A 21,308-nucleotide genomic window follows, 5' to 3' on the forward strand; every position below is an offset into this window, starting at 1 on the left:
ACCATCTATCAGTACAATGATAAAGAACCATCTATCAGTACAATGATAAAGAACCATCTATCAGTACAATGATAAAGAACCATCTATCAGTACAATGATAAAGAACCATCTATCAGTACAATGATAAAGAACTATCTATCAGTATAATGATAAAAAAACTATCTATCAGTACAATGATAAAGAGTTATCTATCAGTATAATGATAAAAAACTATCTATCAGCATAATGATAAAGAACTATCTATCAGTACAATGATAAAGAACTACCTATCAGTATAATGATAAAGAACCATCTATCAGTACAATGATAAAAAACTATCTATCAGTACAATGATAAAAACTATCTATCAGTATAATGATAAAAACTATCTATCAGTACAATGATAAAGAACTATCTATCAGTACAATGATAAAGAACTATCTATCAGTACAATGATAAAGAACTATCTATCAGTATAATGATAAAGAACCATCTATCAGTATAATGATAAAGAACTATCTATCAGTACAATGATAAAAACTATCTATCAGTATAATGATAAAAACTATCTATCAGTATAATGATAAAAACTATCTATCAGTATAATGATAAAAACTATCTATCAGTATAATGATAAAAACTATCTATCAGTATAATGATAAAGAGCTACTTACTTCATACAAAAGATTCTGATATTATAAAAGCCCAAGAATTTTTCACATTGTTAATACACTGTGGTGTTCTCAAATAAAACTGAATTCTTCCAACAATGAATAAGATAGTTCTGTAGATTAACAGGAGATTCAACACAATATTAACTATGAAGTAATTCTAATTTTTCTGATTTGAACCGAGTTTTTGCAAGAGAGAAACTGGATATGCAAAAATACAAGTAAACAATCTTTATTCAGTTCACAAACAACAGTATATGTACTTAACACAAAAGACAGTTGCCTTTACTGGAGAGCTGAAATGTAAAAGTTATTTAATCTACCAGAACTTGTTTCAGGCTATATTCGTCAGAAATCTGCATAAGTTGCTCCAGTCTGAGAAAAAAAATCACATTATATACTTGAAACTATTACATCATACTTTTCTAGTATGACTAGTGCTTTGCATGTGACTGCTAATTCCCATTAGAAAATAAGGAAGGTTCTACATCTGAGGTATCATTTGACTTACCAATGGAAAAAAACTGCTGTCTACTTTCACATAGGGCTGTATCATGGATAGTGCAAGTGGTATGTTTGTACAAGAAATCAACTCAAAAGGGGGTACAAGTGACTAACAACATGAACTATGGGTTGGGTTTGGGAAGTTGAATTTGTATGTCACACAGGGCACCATCAAACATCAGTATGACTGCTTTCACATAATATGTATATCTTTACAACTATCTTCCCCAAGCATGCAAGGTGTTACCTCCAATGAATTACACAGGACAATAGTAAACTAGAATGAAAGGAACTTAACAATTTTCTTGACCTACGTGTTACACAAAAGTCACATATACAACTACATAAATGAAAAAATTTACATTTCTATCCTAATAAAGAAAATGCATGGTATTGCTTGCATAACAAAGTTAAATAACTGAGGTCATGTTGCCCTTCAATACCTAACTAAGTTGTAAGACTATCTGTGCTCTACCCACCATGGGTATTGAAACACGGATTCTAGCGTTGTAAGTCCGCAGACATACCGCTGTGCCACTAGGGGGCCTGATGGTAGGATACATAATCTTGTTCAAGGAGGAGTTAAGTTCTGAAATGGATCTTAGTCTGTGTAAATATCAAAATTACATTCAGTTAAAATTGAACATAAGAATTTGGAAAGTTTGTTATTAAAACAACCTATTTTAGGTAGCCCATACCTGTTTGCCTGCATGAAACTGACTGGTCTAATGTCATTATAAGTATTATTGTACAGGGGTATTAGTTTCTTCAAATTTAGCAAGAATTTAATCAGTTTGTTTTCTCTTGAAGTAGTAGGGTCTTTTGCCAGTTTAGAAAACTTGTTAATGTTACTAATTACCTGTATTACTTTGTCAATGTAATCTACATTTTTTCAAAATGTCTGGTGTGGTAATGACAACTACACTCTTGGATTTAAGCTTTAAGCATGTCTAGGACTATCTTTTCTTCTTTGCTGATGTTAAAGTGTTTGTGTCATTAGATCTACGGCTTCCAACAAAGATTATTTTAATTGCAAACTATCCAAATTCTCTTGCTAGAATTTACTTTTAGTACTTACACACTGAGAGACAGCTTCAAGTTTTCTAATAATGTTAAAAACTTAAGGTTTGAATCTTTGTTCACTGACCTTCCCCAGGATGAGAACAGTAACCAATGTGTTAATCATATTTTCAAACACAAAGAAAGTGTTATTGGAATAAGTAGAAAATGTTTCAGAAAACTGGTGGAACTAACCACAAAATACTGTTTTTCAGTCTAATAGTGAATTTTATGAAACTACTGATGGAGTCAGCAAGGGGTCTAGCTTAGCACCTGTAATGGATAATGTTAGCTGAAGAATTATCCTACTGAGCTCAAATCACTTATTTATAATTGCTGTGTTAATAAGATATTTGTAATACTCAAAAATGAAGATCAATTAGTCAAATTTGTAGAATATCTGAATTCTAGACATGTGTTAACATTAAGTTCACTGGAGAACACCAACAGTGTTCTGCTCTACCTTTTCTTGACACATATGTATTCAACAAAGAAGGACATTTTGATGTTGGTTTTATCAGAAACCTACCTACATTGGACCGTATACCCACCTTAACTGTTTTATTCTACTTAATTTAAAAAATGTCTTATATTCCATACACACAGAGTCACAAGTTCCTGTGAAATTTTACAGCAAGTTATTCAGACTAAAATCCAATTTAAAATTACCCTAACAACTTTACAGATCCTAACATCAATGAAACCATTCAACAACATCTATCCAGGTCATTGAACTATAACATGTATGAGTTTTGTTACTCTACATATGGGGACACGTATGTTGGGTTGACTGTCAGAAAACTGGAAGACTGTTTAAAAAAACACTCTAATCCTAGATTCAAAGACAGTTCAAGCTTTGATGGCATGAACTAAATGCAAAGAACTACTGAACTTTTATTCACAATTTAGGTCACCAAATAAATGTTAATTGTTACACTTTTGTTCTTTTCATACTTTAAGGTAAAACAGAATATTTAAAGTAAGCCAAAGCTCAAGTATTTATTGATAGATTAGTCCATGTCAGGTCAATCACCCTCAAAACTCAAAGTTCATGGATCTTTACATTGTCTGGCAGGGATGCTGGTGTTACAGAGACATAAGATTTTGTCAACTCTGATGTATCTAGGTCATTTGGTTTTTATGTGAGAGGTCACTAACTATTTGACCTGAAATGGCTTCTAGATCAAGTCCATCCTCCTGGCATATCCACTGGGAATTGTTTTGGAGATATTGTTAAACAAGGAGTGAGACCAACTGGTTTCTTACTGGGGAGGAAGGCACCACTCACAGAAGAACAGAAGGAGGTATTTGCATAGTGGAGAACACCAGTGTGTGTGTGTGTGTTGACCACTATCATCAGGCACAATCATATGAAATTGGGTCTGCACAGAAGAACAGTGTGCAATGGGTTACTACAACTAAAGACAGTGAGCACAAGCAAGGTGTAAAGGCAGGACTACACCAGGTGTTGCTTCTTTGATTTGATTTTTGTAAAAGGTGCACAAACAGCCTGGTCAATTATACAGATTTACTGCTGAAGCAGTCTTGCAGAAAACCCCATCTAAACAGTGCACACTAAGCACAGGTAAATTTTTTTAAAACTATTTGTGCAATGAGAAAAGAGGCATGATTTAAGTCGAGGTGAGAGGAGGAAGGGAGGCAGACAATCAAAAAGAAAGCATCCAGATGGAGGAAAAATCCCAAGCACAGAGACACAAAGTTAACACAAAAACAGCAGAGAAAGAAACAGAAGCCAAAGTAGCAAACAAACAAATATCAATGGGTGTCCCTATCAAAACAAGAGATCTTGATTGAGAGTCACAATGTGATGGAGACACAGCAATGAAGTAAAGATAAGCAGACTACAGGAAAGATAGAAACAAAGAAGAAAGAAGGGAAAAAAGGAGATTGGGGTTCAAGAAATGTAGAAGAGTCATGACCTTAAGCCATAGCAAAGGAGTCATAAGGACAAGGAAGATATTGATTAACATGGAGTTGGAACAGAAGGAGACCCATGAAGTAAAGCAACCCAAGATTACAATATTCAGGTGAAGGAGATAGAAAACCACATATATGAGCTATGAGTATACCAAACAGAAATGGAGGAAATACCTGTTCCTCATCAGGGAGAGAATAGCCAGAAGCAAAGGCTGGAGGTGGAAAAGCTGGAAACAATCACTTACAAGCAAGGCAGGCTTCACATAAAACAATGAAACAGAATGACAAGGGACCTGAACTGGAGAAGATGTAGGTAGAAGGGAAACAGCCATCTGATGTATGATAACAGTAGCATCTTGTTTGAAAAAAACATCAGCTCTGAACATGTTGTCATACTATGGTTCATCACAGCACTATAAGATCATGGTACTTTAATATTCCCATATTTATAGTACCTCACCAAATATTGAAAGTTGAGACTTATCACATGCCAGCCATTTTCTATATTATGTGAGTTAAAGGGCCAACTACTGAAAGTCAGATTCATGAACAGATAAGATGCTTCCAGTTACCACTTCTCAGAGAAAATACATGAAAAGGAATGTCTGGGTCTTGGGATGTAATTTGTTTCTATTTAAAATAAAAATGAAGGTGTATTCAAGTGGATGAAACAAAAGTGCAACACAGACAAAAGTAATGTAACAATAAATAAAGGCAGTTGATCTAAGTAACTAAAAACTCAAAAGCACAAGAAAACAAAACATCTAAACACAGGCATTGCCAACGAAAAAAAATGAATGCATGTTAGTGTTCATAGGGATTATTGTGCATGGAGGTTATGTCACCTTCGTATTAAAGGATGGATACAGCATTATGATTATAACATTATATGCTGGCACAATACATGTAGGGGTGGGAGTTTGTTTATAGCTTATGACAGGCACAGGAAATTCCACAGTAGTTACAATAGTTAACTAAGGTTATAGTTTTTATTGTTGCAAAGAGGTAAGTAGTGTTTTTGAAATGCACGGGTATATCAATTCCATGCACTCATTGTTGTTTGTGTTATCACATTTCAAAAATAATATTACTTAATGAAATTGTTTTAAACTTGGCATTAACTTTCTACAGATTGTATAGCATCTATAAATTTCAGAATATTTTTTATATGTGAAATTAATATAAGTTCTCAGCTTGGAAATTCAAAAGCATGTCTTTGTGAAATATTTTTAAATAAACAACTAAAAATGCTTACCTCTGTTGTAGTTTTCAATTTTACAGATTTTTCATATCTTCCTACATTCCTTTAAAGCTTTCCAGAAAAGTTATCTTATAGAATTGTAAATTTTGTTTTTGTTTTATTTTACAAAATACCAAAATCACTTTCAATGTTTATGATCACTGATGTATAATATTTTTATACCAAAATTATAAGCAAGCCAACATTTTTTAACTCTTTATCAAAAGGTTTCTTTAATAGATTTAATAAGGTTCAAATATGTTCTATATTCACGAATATGACCGTTTTTTTACATTTCTGTTACATTTTTTGCGAATTCAAACAGTTAAATAGGCCAATAAAACTTGTTAAAAATTATCCAACTAAGGCTAACAATTCTTAAACTGATCTTGTTCTATAAAAAAGCATTTTTTTTCCTATTACAGTACAATATCATAAATCAAATGAAGTATAAAAGAATTAAACAAGATATTTTGCAAGCTTTAGAAAATTCATGACTGTAACTATGACAGTTGCTGTTTACAAACATCTATTCTTCTAGCAACATATCATCACATGAAGGCTTTATCGTTTTGTTCCAATCAGTCTTCCCTGAACTGAAAGCCATATTTGTAAAAAAACTTTCATAAGGTGATTACTTCATTATCTTGTAGCTTCTGAAAGTTTATATATAAGCAGTTTGCATAATACCATGACAATTAAGACTGCATAATACTGATTTGCTAAAAGTACTAAAACTATATATGTAATAAAACCACAGGGTTCTAATTAGTGCAGTTTGATCCTAAATTGTTTTGACCTTGATCGTAGGGGACTTTGAGTGCTGTATTATACTCAGAAGAAATTCACAAACACTTTATTTGTTTGGAGCTTCATGAAATCAATGCAAAACGAAAATTCACAATTTTAAAAAATGCTTAAGTATAAACTCAAATAAATAAATTTTCTATTAAATAAATTTCGGCGTTGAAAAATTAAAAAATGGAGAAGAAAGACTACAAGTTTATTTTATAAAAGTTTTACAATTCAATGGTGCAATTTTGCCCTTAGACAATCAGTAAACTCCATGCCATGCACCATAGAATTAATTACATCTAGTGATTCTGTGATCAATGTAACAATGCACTGCAAGGTTCAAGGATCACCAACTGTCTAATAAATAACTGTAACAATATATGAAAAATTATAGTTAATTAAAAGATGCTATAAATGACTTATTGCTTATGATTAACAGAAAGATCCTGAGCAATGAGCCTATAGCTTTCAATTCAATGTATGCCATGTAGCTAATTTTGTTTTTTTATAGACTAATTAACACTGGACTTATTAATTTGATCAGCAAATCTATTTTGTTAAGCAGTACTTAGAGCACATTTCAATGATACCGTTCTATTATTTTGTTGTAGTCTTGTATTCTTTTTAGTTACTGTCCTCTAAAAACCAGATTTATAACCTGTGACATTCAAAGGTATTGAAATTGGAATATGTTGAAACATCATGTTAAATAATAGAATTATCTTTTGGTGTCTTCCTTAAATATTGTTTCAATCCTTCAATCAACATTAAAAAGTCATAATAAAAATAGTTTTAATCTAGTGAAAGTTGTTTTTCATAGTCAAGTTTGGAACACTGTTTCAAGTGGAAAGTGAATTCTTTTTAGTTACATATAATTACAATTGGTTTGTGGGATGTCTTTTGTAATTTTAGAATATTGTATCCTAGAAACCAATATATTTTTAATTATACTTTTAAAGCTATCAAAGTTTTTTTTTCTTTTTAAATTTTTCATTTATGAGAAGCACTCAGGGTTAGGACCAGGAGGTACCAGTGCACAAGAGCAAAACTGGTGTAGTAAATAGACATACTAGATATTTTATAACTCCTTACATAATTTTTGTGAACATAAGGATATGAATGTTTAACTACAGAATGACGGTTACATTTGTTTTATCCCAGAAGCCTATTTTTCCAGGTCATACAGTTGTCAAATGTGCTTTCTCGTAAGAAATTTTTCTGTAAAGATGGGCATACTAGGTGTGAAGATAGACAACAATAATTTCCACTGCTGAATCAGGTAATATCTTGAGGATGTGACCTCTATTATTTTTTGATCAGAATGACCAGCAGTGATGTGGTTAGTGCACATGTTCTGGGAAAGAATAGCATTACTGTTTCATGTATATAATACTATGTTTTCTCAGTCTAGAACAATTCTTCACAGAAACACAAACAGAGATTTACTTCTTCACCGAGTTTTCAAACCTTCAGTAAATGCACCACAAAAATACTAATTTTTGACTGCTTGGTGTTTAATAAACATTGTTTCACACTATTATACATTGTATTAATTTTATTTCTTTGATAAATTTTGTCAAAATTCAGAGGATTCAGATTAACTTCCACAAAACCTTTTTTGTTGAACCTCCAGAAATTTTGTTGATCGTAATAAACATACCCAAAAACACCACAAAGTATAAAATATCAAATTTTGGTGCTGTGACCAGAGAAACATGTTTTTGCAGATTTAACATTTTTCCCTTGAAGAGTGCATTTTCTGTGCTCTAATAAATTCTTGTGTCGATTTAAGATTTCATACACACAAGGAAATAGCATTTTCTACGAGTCAAAAGAGTTACAATGTTGATTATGTTATATTAAGATGATTTTGGAGCCTTAAAACATCATTAAAGCCCATGTTGTTATGCCCAGTCAAATTCTATCTCACAACTGTGCATTTTGACAATAGCCGTTAGTGTCACAAAAGCAGCTTGCCTTTGACATTTGTGTTTGTGGATTCTCACCTGTTACAAGGTTTTGCTTACCACAGCAGGTCTCTTTCTCAGTGGTACTAGTGCCCCAATCTGATCCATATTCAATTATTTCCACCATTAAATACAAGGGATATCCTTATCTTGGAAATTCTAAATCTTTGATCTGGACACATCTTTATGATACGAATATTTTGCATAGGAAAGGGCCATTAAATAGGGATTGCCAGCTGTCCATAAATTTGCAGGCAGTCAATAAAAAGTAATATAGCAAGCAGCAAACATTTTTTTATTATACTGATGTCAGTAAAAAAAAAACACAAAAAGACTACTAAAAAAAGCAAGATTATAAGGTTGGCAGCTGCACATTCAGGAAGGAGAACTGCTGGAATCTGGTACACCTAGAATTGCTCACCAAGTTCTCCCCTGAGGATCAATTTCAGTAAAAAGGAGGCACATACAACTGAGGGCCTTATGGTGACTCATAGTCTAGGGAGTTAAACCTGAATGGAGGTGGTCTCTACAGGCCTCCCAGCCACTTGCTCACCAGAGTAGTTTAGCTTTGTCTCTGGTTGATGCCACTAAAGACCACAAGCCCTTGCTCTTCCAACATGTGAGACTGCAGTCATCAACTAGTGATGGGGACATAACAAACCTCTCTGTGACAGGAGGTATTTTGTTAGGGCAATCATGGGTAAGATCTGTGATTGTATACAGCTGATGCATGAGCCTTCCTCTGTACATAATCATTCTGCTGTCCAGGGAAAGGGACTAAAGTTTATCCAAATGCAAGGTACTCTCACTATTTCCACTACACTGTACCCTTAATGTTTAAGATGTCGCAGCCTGAAACTGGTCTTGAGTTTATTGGGGGAAGGTTTACTCTTCAACCACAGGTTCACGAGAACAAGGCTAAATAAACTTTTCATCTGGTGTTTTAGGATGTGGCTAAAGAGCATCTAAACTAATTCGTACTTGGAATGGATGAACAAGAACTGCAATGCTTGATCTTGAATTTTAATGGTCTAGCCCTTAGGCAACTCAGATATAGTCACAACTGAGTTGCACAAGCATTTTGAACAAGTGTAGGAAAAAGCTATCCATTGGGCAAAATTCAGGGCTTTTATGCTTACAGAGATAATCTGACACATTTGCATTGGAAGGCATACCTTGCAATGGCTTATGCAGATCACAAAAATATCATCATAAACAAACTTACCAAGGGGGCTATCTAGAGAGGTGATTAGACATCATGGTGAGTTTCAAAGTTGTAACTTCAAATAAGTTGCAGAAGAGGAACAAACACTTGGTGGCAGCTGCAGTGGTTGTAAATCAGACAGAGTGCCATCTAAAGTGAGTGCATCATGCCAAGTTTAAGCTTCACTGTGGGTAAACCAGTAGCCAACACAGACCCCCGTTAGTGTGAAGGGTTTTTCTTGGCCTTTGCATGACATTAATGTTGCAGACAATGCTGAATATGCCTCTACCTGAACACCATTTAGATGTACGGCAGCCGAATCACATAACAGTGAATTCTTTAAACTTCCCCATGTAGCAAGGCTAGTGAGAAAAGTTTTTTTTATGACTGCACAGCAAGTAAAAAGAAAGTATATATTCAGCTGCATCTGCTGTTACTTTGACAATTTGAGTCTGGACAGTTTGGGAAAGTGGCAGAAAGCTTCTACCAAAACATCGTACATTCCTGTAAAGGTATAGGGGCAAGAAACAAGTTCTTGGTTGATACAGTAGCTGCCAAGACACTAGTTGATATCATTGTGTATTAGGCATTTTAAGTGAAGTCTTATTGACTTTGATATAGCAAATGACAAGAAGCTATATATGATGAGAGAAGTATGTCTACAACTTCTAGGTTATGTCAACCACAGAATGAAGGTAAACATATATGACCTTTGTTCTAGTATTGGCATCTTAGTTATGGATGTACTGCAGAATGTCAGACAGTTTTGTCTCTGCAACAGGTGAACTGTGTTTCTGCAGGAAAGTAATTTTTTGTTAGGCAAATTAGGTCCAACAACAGTGAATCACACAAGTGTTTGTTAGGGAGTGCAAATGGTGTTCATTTATTCAACTTCCAACTGGAATGGATTTTGGTATAGTCAATAAAATGTAGGTAACTGAGACTAGCACTATCAATAGTGTTGCTTCTACTGCAACACTTCTGAGAGAAAATACATAGTTGCCAACAAACCTGAGGTCACTAGCTGATGAGTGAGCAAACAATCTGGATTCAATATAGTGGAAAAACCTCAGTAATTTTTTTGGTTGAATATGGTGAGTCAATCAAACAAACAGACCATTGCAGAAATATAAATGATGTACATCCAATTAAACAACACTTGTGACAGCTTTCCTGAAGCACTAGGGATGTAGCTAGAGGTGAAACAGAACATATGTTAAAGGACACAATCATACAGCCTTCACAGAGTGCATGGTTGTCTCCAGCAGTGGTTGTCAGAAAGGTGAAAGGTGTACCAAGGTTCAATGTTCACGTCAGATGAGTGGATATCCTGCTGGATACTCATACCAGTGATAGTGGAATTGGTACAATGTTATTGCAGCTGAAAGACAGAGTGGAGGTGTGTAATTGCATATGCTAGTCATATACTACTTGCTCCTGAATGCAGATACTTTAAGAACAAGAAAGAACTTCTTGCAATTGTGGTTCTTGACAAACACTTCCAACATTATATCTTCGTTGAAGTGGTTAATGAACCTTTAAAAATCCAGAAAAGGTGAGTGTCTGCATCACAAAAACATAGATGGATTGTCAGGCCACATGACCCTGGAGTCACAGTCATTTCTGCTATATCAATTACAAGCCATATGGTACAAATATTCCACTAGAAAAAGAGCAACTGAAGTACCCAGATCTAGCATGCAAGATCCCTGCCCTGAAGCAAGGTGAAGTGCAGATTGAGAAACATAGTTATACATCACAGAGACATGGTTCTTAACTTGTATTGGAGCTGGTGATTCTCAGAGCTCTTATGCAGGAAATACTTCAGACTTTTCATAATGTGAAGAATGGAAGCACTAATACTAATATGTGATGGCAATTTTACTGACCATATTCAAGTTGTGACATTAAGTGGTATTATAAACACTGTACAGTATGTGCTGCCCAGAAGAAAAGCTGACCTAAACAGGACAAACTCCCGCAGACATCACTGTTTACTCTCCAAAAAGTGGACAAGGTAAACATTTTGTAATGGGCATTAATATTTACTTCACCAAGTGGGTTGAGGCTTATCCATCAGTTAATAGGTCAGCACAGTCTGTCACTGATGCATTGGCAAAGCAGTGGCTAGTCCTACTTTGTACATCTGAAGAAATTTACATGGATCAGGGATATAATTTCAATAGCCAACTATTCTCATAGTAGTGTAACATGATGGGCCTGGTTTAAAGATGCACTTCACCTCTAGTCTGATGATTTAAGAATGATTGGAAAGTTGGTTAGTCATGGCATAACTACTGAAATGAATATTTACTGAAGTCCATGATGGCATATTATTCAAAACAACAGAGACTAACAAGTTGTTCACCTGCACAATGAAAGTACAACCTCTTTAGACTTGTATTCAATATTTCTATAGATATAACCTAAAATCCTATTTACCCTACCACTAGCAACAGCACACTGCTTGGATAACTTTAGAGACTGATCGATTATTACAACAAGATCTCTTTCCTTCATAACACTATTAAGGTTATTCCCATCCAAATTATACTTATAATTCAAACTATGATAACCCAGATGCATTATTTTGCATTTATTATAATTAAAACCCATCTGTCATTTCCTCTCTTTCAGGATTTATTTACAGTTCTCTCTGACATTCAATACTATATTATTTATAACCAATAGAAAGCCAAGGTTTTAATCTATCAAATAATGTATTATATTACATTGTTTTCTGTAAAGGAAATTGTCAATTTTGCTTTCATTTCAAGCTTTATTCCCATGGAAAATACATCGACTAGATTAGATGAACTTATAACAGCTCTTATTGCAAAGTTAGAAAGTCAGAAAAATTGTGATAGTTATGGGACATTGTCTGCTTTTTGCATGTTATTATCCTGTATTCTTTTATGGAATTATTTAACTAAATAAAAAAATACTTAGTGCAATGTTACCATTAGTATAAAAAAATAGGGTTAAGTGTCATCGACAGCTGACAGCAAAAAAGAAAGAAGGTCCAGATAAGTAGTTTATTTCTTGTTTTTCATGTGTATTCTTTATCTATCCTTATAAAAGATAACTAAAATGCAAACATAGTAAATGTGTTAGGTTAGTTAGTTAGTTTGATAAGGTAAGATAAATAATCATAATAATTTTTCACTAAGTATGCTCGCGAGCAGCTTGTGCATAATGTAAGCTGCATAAGTAAACATGATTCAAAGGGCAATAAAAAAATAAAATTTAAGAATAAATAAATGTATACTGTTACAAGTTTAAAGCTACTTAGGATAAACAAATCTAGTTTCATGTTACAATTTGAAGTCATTCTGGAAAGAAAAAAAGATTAATTTAAATTAATTTCAAAATTTTTTTAGTGGTTATTAAGTTGGTCAAATCGACCAACCTTTTATGGAATTAGAGTAGAGAAAATAACAAATAAAATATAAAGTTTTACTCAAAAAATGTTTGAAATTTATACAGGAGGTTTTAAAGATTATGCAAATGAAATGTGAGATTTTTGAGATGAGGAAAACTATATTACTCCTAATGTGGAAATCATTTTGCACTTGGAATAGTAAAAGAAATTACTATATATGTTCAAGGACACATCATTAGTAAAAATACTTCATTAAAAAAAAATCTGATTTTTTGTGTACTAAAACCTTTGTAATGTCTAAAAGTCTGCCAAATTTTGTAAAAATACACATACTATATTAACTCTCCATGAATGATACCATTTTTAAATCCTGTTCTGTGGATGTTACTGAGTTGCATTCAAAATTCAATTAAACCACTTTACTATAAATGCATTTTAAGGAAATTATTATTATCAAGTATGTTATAATTCAAAGTTTTATATTACGTAAGTTTTATTCCTTTATTTCAAAATAAACATCTAAAACAGCAATTCAAACTGCTGTTTTTACTGTCATGTGATACGCTCACGATTACAATTTCTCAAATTTAAGAGCTGGTAGAGAAGAAACGATGTTTAGAATGCAGTCAGTTCTTGCAGATGGCAAAAGTATACAATACAGATGCTTTACATTAGTTTCTCAAGGCCTCTAGAGGATATTCTTCCCCCAATTAACCATTGTAAATGTTTCCTGAGTTTAAGGTCAGCCACGCCCACTTGTAAAGTCGAATCTGTGTTGCTATGTGACAGTCTGAAGTTGACTGGCATGCTTATAACCAATATTAAGAGGAGGTTATCCTCTTGAATCTCGGTAATGTAATGGTAGATGTATGTGTATGTTTTAATTTTCAAGTTGGATGAAATGATGTTCAGTCCATTGTTCTCTTTAGGTGTACGTAGCACTTAGCAAATGTTTCTAACCTTGTGTGTATTAGTTTGATAAACAGTTAGATTGCATTTAGGTTTTACGCTTACATTTTAATTAGTTATGTATTATTTGCGTTTCAAAATGCATATTTGAAAGGTTTAATGATTTTTATATATTTAACTTTTTGTAGCTTGGATTGTAAAAGTGTAAAAACAAGATGGTGTCATTCACATGTGCGAGCATAAGAGCCTGAGCCTGGGAGTCACCATAGTAAAGCCCCGCAGGGACCAACTAACATATTGGCATAAATAACAAAAGTCAAAGAATTGAAATGTAAACTTAAAAATAAAGTATAAGGGGAAAGATAAATATGTGAAATTAGGCATATTAAAAAAAAGTTTCAAAAGACTTGTATGAAGAACTAAAAGGTATGTATATGTTTCCATTTCTTAATTTTAAACATTTCAATGCACTATACTTTGATGACAATAGATAGAAGTTAGTGAAATAGTAAATAAAATGGAAAATAAAATATAAACATTAATCTTAAAAACTTATAATATTCATTTAGGAGGTTTTAGAGATTATGCAAATAAAATGTGAAACTGTAAGATAATAGTATTTTTATATTCAAAATAAAAATCAGTCAGAGTGTAACTAATTACATTAAATAAAGAACATTTTATTAGAAATAGTAGAAAGAATCAAAATTAAATATATTACTCTTCTGAAACTACATACTTTTAGGAATATTCATGTCAAATTTCAAACAATTTCATCCACTAGTTTCATTTTTGTAAAGAACTTTCAGAAGAGTTATGTAACCTACTTACAAAACTAGTAGGTCATCATCATAGGGTTAAAAGTCATAGTTTGGAAACTATAAAGAGTACAAAATGGTTATGAGGTCCATAGCAAGAGAGTTAATCAGGAATATGAATAGGAAAAAAACCAACAACTCTGAAATCCCGTAGAGCAGGCTACGAGCAAGTAGCATGAGTAAATCCGACTGGGGTTCGGGGAGAACCATTAGACCCCCATAAAAATTTGGAAATTAGGTGCTCTCAGAGTGATTCTGAGCATGTTTAGAGCACAAAATATGAATATTTTCAGGTGCATTGTATCCTGTGAAAAATCCACTGTTTACATTATGACGTGTGGCTAGAATAGCTCCGTGTAAAGGTCAAAATATGACTGATTGGCTCAATGATGAAATAAATCCAACAGTGTTTTCATCCAAGTTTCATGAATCATTTTAGGGTAAATGGCTCCACATATCTAATAAATATGTTGACATATGAAAAGAGGGTGGTCTACTGATAATGTTTTTGAAGTTGGATACCAAATCATAAAGAAGGAGTTCGACAGATTCTATTTCAACTTTACCTGACAAATTACTGTCTTTACATGGGCATGATGGAGGCAGGCAGCCATAGCTATACTGCAGAGTGCATGTGCAGTCGATTATTTCATGGAGAGCAGTCAATGATGTAGTTGCATCGTAATTATATGTCAGACCTTTGTTTACAAAATATCGGGAGCACATTTAATGAACATTACAATTTTCCTATTTTTCTTACCTCTTCTCACATAAATAGCTATTCTCGTTCAGTTCTGCCCTCTACATGCAAAAAATTTTTGCATCCCATAAGCCTTGAGCTCCTAAATAACTCATGATCAATATGGTTCAACTGCTTCTCACATGCAAATCATCAGGTGAAAACCCTCCAACAATAAGAGTGCAACACACCCTCCTGACACATGTGACTTCCAATAAGGTAAATCACCTCTTCTCATATAAATAGCTTGAATTCCACATTTAATAGGTAGAGAGACCAGTGCTAGGGAAAGAAAGAAGCATCCTTCAAAAGTGTCTGAAGGTTAAAAGGGTGTTAAAAGGGGGGATCCTCATAGAAGAGGATCATACGTAGGAGACCACACCATTTCTGTACCAGGTATACTCTACACCCAGTGTGGAAAAAGAAGTGACACAGACATGGGCAGAAAGAGGAAGGAGTACATCCAAAAGGGAGAGAAAAATGGTTGGAGAGGGACTCAAGCCACCCAATATCTGTATCTTGATACCACAGATGACAATAATGTAGGTGAGAGTAAAATAGATGTGACCCAAGGTGTAGAATGGCTAGGGCATGGTTGACCATACATGGCAGGTCAACTGCATCCAAAAGCCAGCCACCAGGAACTGACATCCACGTGAAGATAGGAAAGAGGATCATACTACAAACCAAAACCCAGCCACTGGTAACCAACGTTCATGTGGGGATAAGAAAGAGGATCATAATGGAGGCAAATCAACTGTAATTTCAAAACCAGCCATTTGGTGGGGGTAGGAAAGAGAATCATACCGGCTTAACCTCAAGTTCATCGCATGCATCAGGAAGGTTTGTCACACTCCTATTGATGGAGGGTTGTCGCATGATGAGTTGCATGCAAAAAGCAATTGAACCATGTTGATTGTGGAGTATGTGGAAGCTCAAAACTTGTGGCATATGAAAAAAAAATTTTTGCATGTAGAAGTCAACACTGAATGAGAATAGCTATTTATGTGAGAGGAGGTAATGTACCTTATCAGAATAAGAAGATTCAAAGTTATAGTGTGTACTATTTTAATGATTTCATCTTTCAGGGCCATTGTTTACACAACGTGAGTTTCATAACATTTCTTGTTTCATCTTAAAGCCATTTCTTACTAAATATTTCTGCAAAATAAAGTAAATAGAAATTTCTTTTCAAAAAGTCTTGCAAAAAGTTGCTGAATTCTAGAATTTGTAGCAAGTCTGTCTCCAATATCAAATAAACATTATTTTATTTTAGGCTCGAGTAAAATGCATTTTATAAAAACAAGAGCAAAAATAATTCCATATATATATCTATCAATTGCAAACATTGAAGTTTTTTTTTTATCAGTAAACAACCCAAATTATAAATAACACACTAATACAATATTAATAGCATTACCTGTTAAAAAGATAATAATTTCTTGGTCAGGACTCCAACTTGTTGCAAGCAGCCCACCTTGCACAAAACCAACACATTCAACCTGTATTTGTGTAACCAGAAAAATTTCATATAATTACATTAGAATAAACAATCTTTATTTGTGATAATTCACATTAATTAACCACAAATTTCAATAAATGTAGTCAGGGACCGCTCTGGCTCATAAAAAGTTGGAGTCAAAAATAATTGTCACCCTCGAAAATCTGTTTGAAATTTTCAAAATTACGAGCCATCTTTTGAACAATGAACAAGATCAGATTTATGAACCATGCAAAGCAAAATAAAAAATATATATAACACTGCTGTATAATGCACTATTTGTTTCTTCTTCTATATTGATATATTTTTTATAAGTACTATTCATTTTCAATATAACTGATGACACAAAATAGTACTACATTATTTCTTGAGAATTTTTCATTTGCAGCTATGATTGTTATTACGTTAATATACAACAGGCTTTTTCAGAAGATCACTTGGGGAAAACAGAGTTAAAGTCAAAAGAAGCTTTTATTGTTATCTTCTACACTAATCCTAATATGTTTGTCTAGGATGGAATGTTTAGTTTATTCATTGTAAATTCATTTACTTTTAAAAGTTTCTCAAGTAATTTAATTCTTGTTTGACTTGAATTAGTTTCAGATTCCATTTAATTTTTTTGACATCATTCATGAATAAACTAAAATGGCCATCTAAATACAGAATGAATATTACATCTTTTTTCAAGTAAATGAAAAAGTTGTAACCACATTCTTAATACAGTAAATTATATGACTAAAAGGCACTGGAAAATATCTAACTAATGATTGAAGATTAAAATTATTATCTTTCAATTCAAAACTAGCAGGTATAAAAAAAAATTCAAGAAACTGATGAAAAGATGATATTAAGGGGTTTAAGGAATACTAAAGCTATTTTAAAAAAATACTATACATCTATAACTGAAAGAAAAATTTAGCAAATGGGTTGAGGCTGTTTACTTTTTGATTTCAAACATTTATTGATGTAAAAAATAAAAACAAAAAATGAACATATCACATGCCTCTTTTGTATTTGTGGATGGTTATAATCTCTTTTCCTAAGCATCACATTCAGTTGTGAATAAAGTAACCACTTGTTATTTTATATAAATGACAGAAAACATAGCTTTTACTCTGCTATCCTATCTCAGCCATGGATGCCCAAATTTCCAACTGTCTGAGAACTTGTATTGAGCTTGGCATCTGTGGTGCATGAGCTGTTACACTAAGAAGTTGCTGATCAACAAATAAAATTCTTGATTAAGTTTTGATATGTCAGGAACAGTTTCACTGGACATACTTATGACATCTGATGGCTCTGGTTAGTTTTTACACAGTTGGATACAATATCCTTTGTTAATTATTCCATAATCTTAATTATTTTATAACTGTTGAACTGACACTTGTATGGCACATGAAAGCAAATAAGTGAAAAAAAAATGTGACTGTACCTGTACAGTAAACAGATGTCACATAACTACAATGTAAATGTAACACTGATTTTGAAATTCTACTGACATTAAATGTTGGTGCAACAAAATTGCCAAATGCTAGATTTTATCACCAACAAAAGTAAAAAAATCACAATTCTGTTGAAGCCCAAAACAGCCCCTTGTAATGAATATACACCAAACTATATTTTAGACTTAATAAAGTTTAATTGAATATGAAATATTTCATCCCTTACAACAAAGGCAGTTACTAGATTTTCACCAATGAAAATTATATTACACATGTACAGTTACTCACTAAAACTTTGATCACACAGAATTAATGAAACTGAACAAAACTAAAAATATGAGGCTCAAAAAGATTATAATGTCAAATACTTACTGCCTTTGTGAATATGTTCACAAGAAACAAATTTCCATTTTCCATAGCAATGCAGAGAGACTGTTGTTCATATAAGTATGTAAAAGCAACAACTATTCCAGGTTCCAGTGATGTTAAAAACTGAAACTTTGAAAAAAAAATTTAATATCAGCAAATGACCATTCATATTTTGATGCCTACTAACTGTACTTGTTATTTTCCCCCAATTTATTGAAAGCCCTAGCAACATCACTATACTCATGTCTACCAATATTGAATTTTACAAATCTACTTTTTACTTGCAAATTTTAAATTGAATATTTCTATGCACAGATTTCAGAATACTATTAAGTTTTTAGTACAACTCAACACTCAATTGAAGGATTCAAGCTTTTTTCAAGAATTATACCAAAATTATTTTTCTTAAATTCTACAATGCTCCCTTCTAGGGATAGAATAAAACAAGTCTATGATATCAAATTCACAACTTAAGAAATGGAGTAATAATTTGGCAATATTCCAGAATAGAGACAGTCAATTAACTTGATTAATCAATTACCAATGAGCACCAGTTATATCAATTACTGTCACATAAAATAATCAATTAATGTTACAAAAATAATGAACTAATCAAAATTAGTATTTCTGATTATTATTGTTTTCAACTACCTAATTATCCAACTTGATAATAATCCAAATATTGTCATTATTGCTTATTGTTTTCAATAAATGTTTCAGATTAATCAATTAGTGTCATGATTCATAAATATAATTAACTAATAAAAATTAGGGTTTCCAATTATTACTATTTTTGATTATTCCTACTATCCTGTAATCATAATATGGCCAGTATAGTTTCTCATTATTTTTTTATTAATTCAAGTTTGTTCAGCTGTGGCCAGCATAACCTGGCAATTAGGGGGTGATGCCTTGTGACTTAAGGGTCTCAAGTTTAATTCCCATTGCCACCAAACATGCTTGTCCTTTCAGCCATAGGGGTTAATATGTATTTCTCTGTTTTTGAGTTATGGTAAAGCTACTAAGGCTACCTGCTACTGTCCTAATTTTGAACTGTCATCCAGAAGGAAGGCAAACAGCAAGGGGCACCCACTGCCAATTCAGGATATTTTACTGCTAAATAAAGTGTAAATTTACTTTTTTCTTTTACATTGTATTATGTTTCTAATTTACAATTGTACAACTATAACCTTTAATGTTCAATAAGGTGTAAAATTACAGTTTGTACATTGTGCTACATTGTAATACACAATTTGCATCGTTTTCTTCAGTTTTAAATAAACCATATATTAGTTTATTGAACATTATGCATGTCTTACATTTGTAGCACCACACATCTTATTTTCCAGTGGAAGTTGTTACAAGCACTGGTATGTTTTGAATTGTCTCATTGCTGTGCTTGGTGTTCCAGAAGAAGGCCACAGCTGAGTTCATTCTGAAGGTGCAAGTAGAGTGACTTGATAAAACTGAAAAATGGTAGCAGTGAGATCCCAGGCTATTTGAAGGAACTCGGAGCATGTACAGTTGGACTCTTGAGTTAGAAAAGCTATTATACAAGGGGCAGCATATTCTTGAAAGCACGTGTAATGTAGACAACATAAACACCATTTTTGTTGACCAGCCGACAGACAATCTCGACTTTTGGTCTCAGATCAATATCTTTCTTATCAGCAGAAGACAGATCAAAGTGGGACAAAGACAAGGTAGACACTCTCATAGCTAAATACTGTGCCCCAAAATCAAAAACCAGTAACAGGATGGTAACTGCTCAGGCCATAAATGATCCAACCAAAACCAGAGGAATGGAAGGACTTGATGACTACAGTCCATTGTGAGGGCTACACAAGGGTCAAAATGTGTGATCTTTGGTCCTTGATCAACAAGTACCATGGAAATAAATTCCCAAACATGTTGAAGCTTGCAGCCCTTGCCCTCAAAGCACCAATACATATTGCAGACTATAAGTGTGTATTTAATTATCAAAATGCAATAAAGACCTCAAACAGAAACAGATGTTCTGTAAACAGAGTGAATGACCCAATGACAGTGTCTCTGGAGGAAGCTCCAGTGCAGTCAGATCCAGCGTTGAGGACACAATGTCCACCCTTCTCCTCTTTTTGTCCAATTTCAGATCAATGTTATAATTTAATTGTTTGTGAATATATCAATTTTCTCTCTTCCACGGAGGCAAGATTAATGATGTTTTCACATACTGTCATAGATAAGCATTCTATTGTTCAAAGATCCAGTTCCATTACTTAAACAAGTCATGTGTAGCTCAATGCTTGTTAATACTGAGCTTTTAATGCTGTACTTAGCAAGCAAAAAGCAAGCACTTTATATGCTAGAATGGTGATTTTTACTTGCTGTCTTTTAGTTTTAGATAGGACTACCAGATTTAATTTCTGAACAAGAAAAATGCAAGTTTTTATTGAGCAGGTAGTGACTGAAGATTCATTATCTCACACATTTATTTTGCTATTTTTTCAAACCATCAGGTAATATTTCCAACAAAATAATGTGTTAGACTAACTTTGATTTGATTTATTTGCTTTCATTAAGTATCAGTGGTAATGATATGGTAGAGTACAAAATAGTGAAACTGCTCTGGATTTATATATAAAATGCTAGAATATATTAGGCCGTCAAGAAATTAATGCTACATTTTTGAACATTTTCATTAACCACCTGCAAAAAACATACATCAGTGTATAATAGTTAACCCGATGACTACCGGTACTAACTTTATACAACATTTGTATAAACGTTTAGCTTATTTTTAACTGTTACC

At 33.1% G+C, this 21,308-nt stretch overlaps 1 protein-coding gene across 3 annotated transcripts in view; it reads right to left on the minus strand.

Annotated features, from left to right (window-relative positions):
• Positions 1-21,308, minus strand: part of LOC106467874 (elongator complex protein 1-like) — a 95,831-nt gene that overhangs the window by 67,396 nt on the left and 7,127 nt on the right. For 2 of the 3 annotated variants that reach the window (XR_002612496.1, XM_022396087.1), the window contains exons 2-3: positions 18,521-18,646; positions 16,626-16,707 (exon numbers count right to left, since the gene is read on the minus strand). Coding sequence is in view for 2 of the 3 variants with exons in the window: in XM_022396087.1 (XP_022251795.1) it covers positions 16,626-16,707; positions 18,521-18,646 (208 nt within the window). In the remaining variant the exon portion in view is untranslated. The remainder of the gene's footprint in view (positions 1-16,625; positions 16,708-18,520; positions 18,647-21,308) is intronic. The other variant, XM_022396088.1, reaches the window with a different exon arrangement.

This window comes from Limulus polyphemus, unplaced genomic scaffold (assembly GCF_000517525.1).
Source record: "Limulus polyphemus unplaced genomic scaffold, Limulus_polyphemus-2.1.2 Scaffold2775, whole genome shotgun sequence".
In the NCBI taxonomy this organism is placed as follows: domain Eukaryota; kingdom Metazoa; phylum Arthropoda; class Merostomata; order Xiphosura; family Limulidae; genus Limulus; species Limulus polyphemus.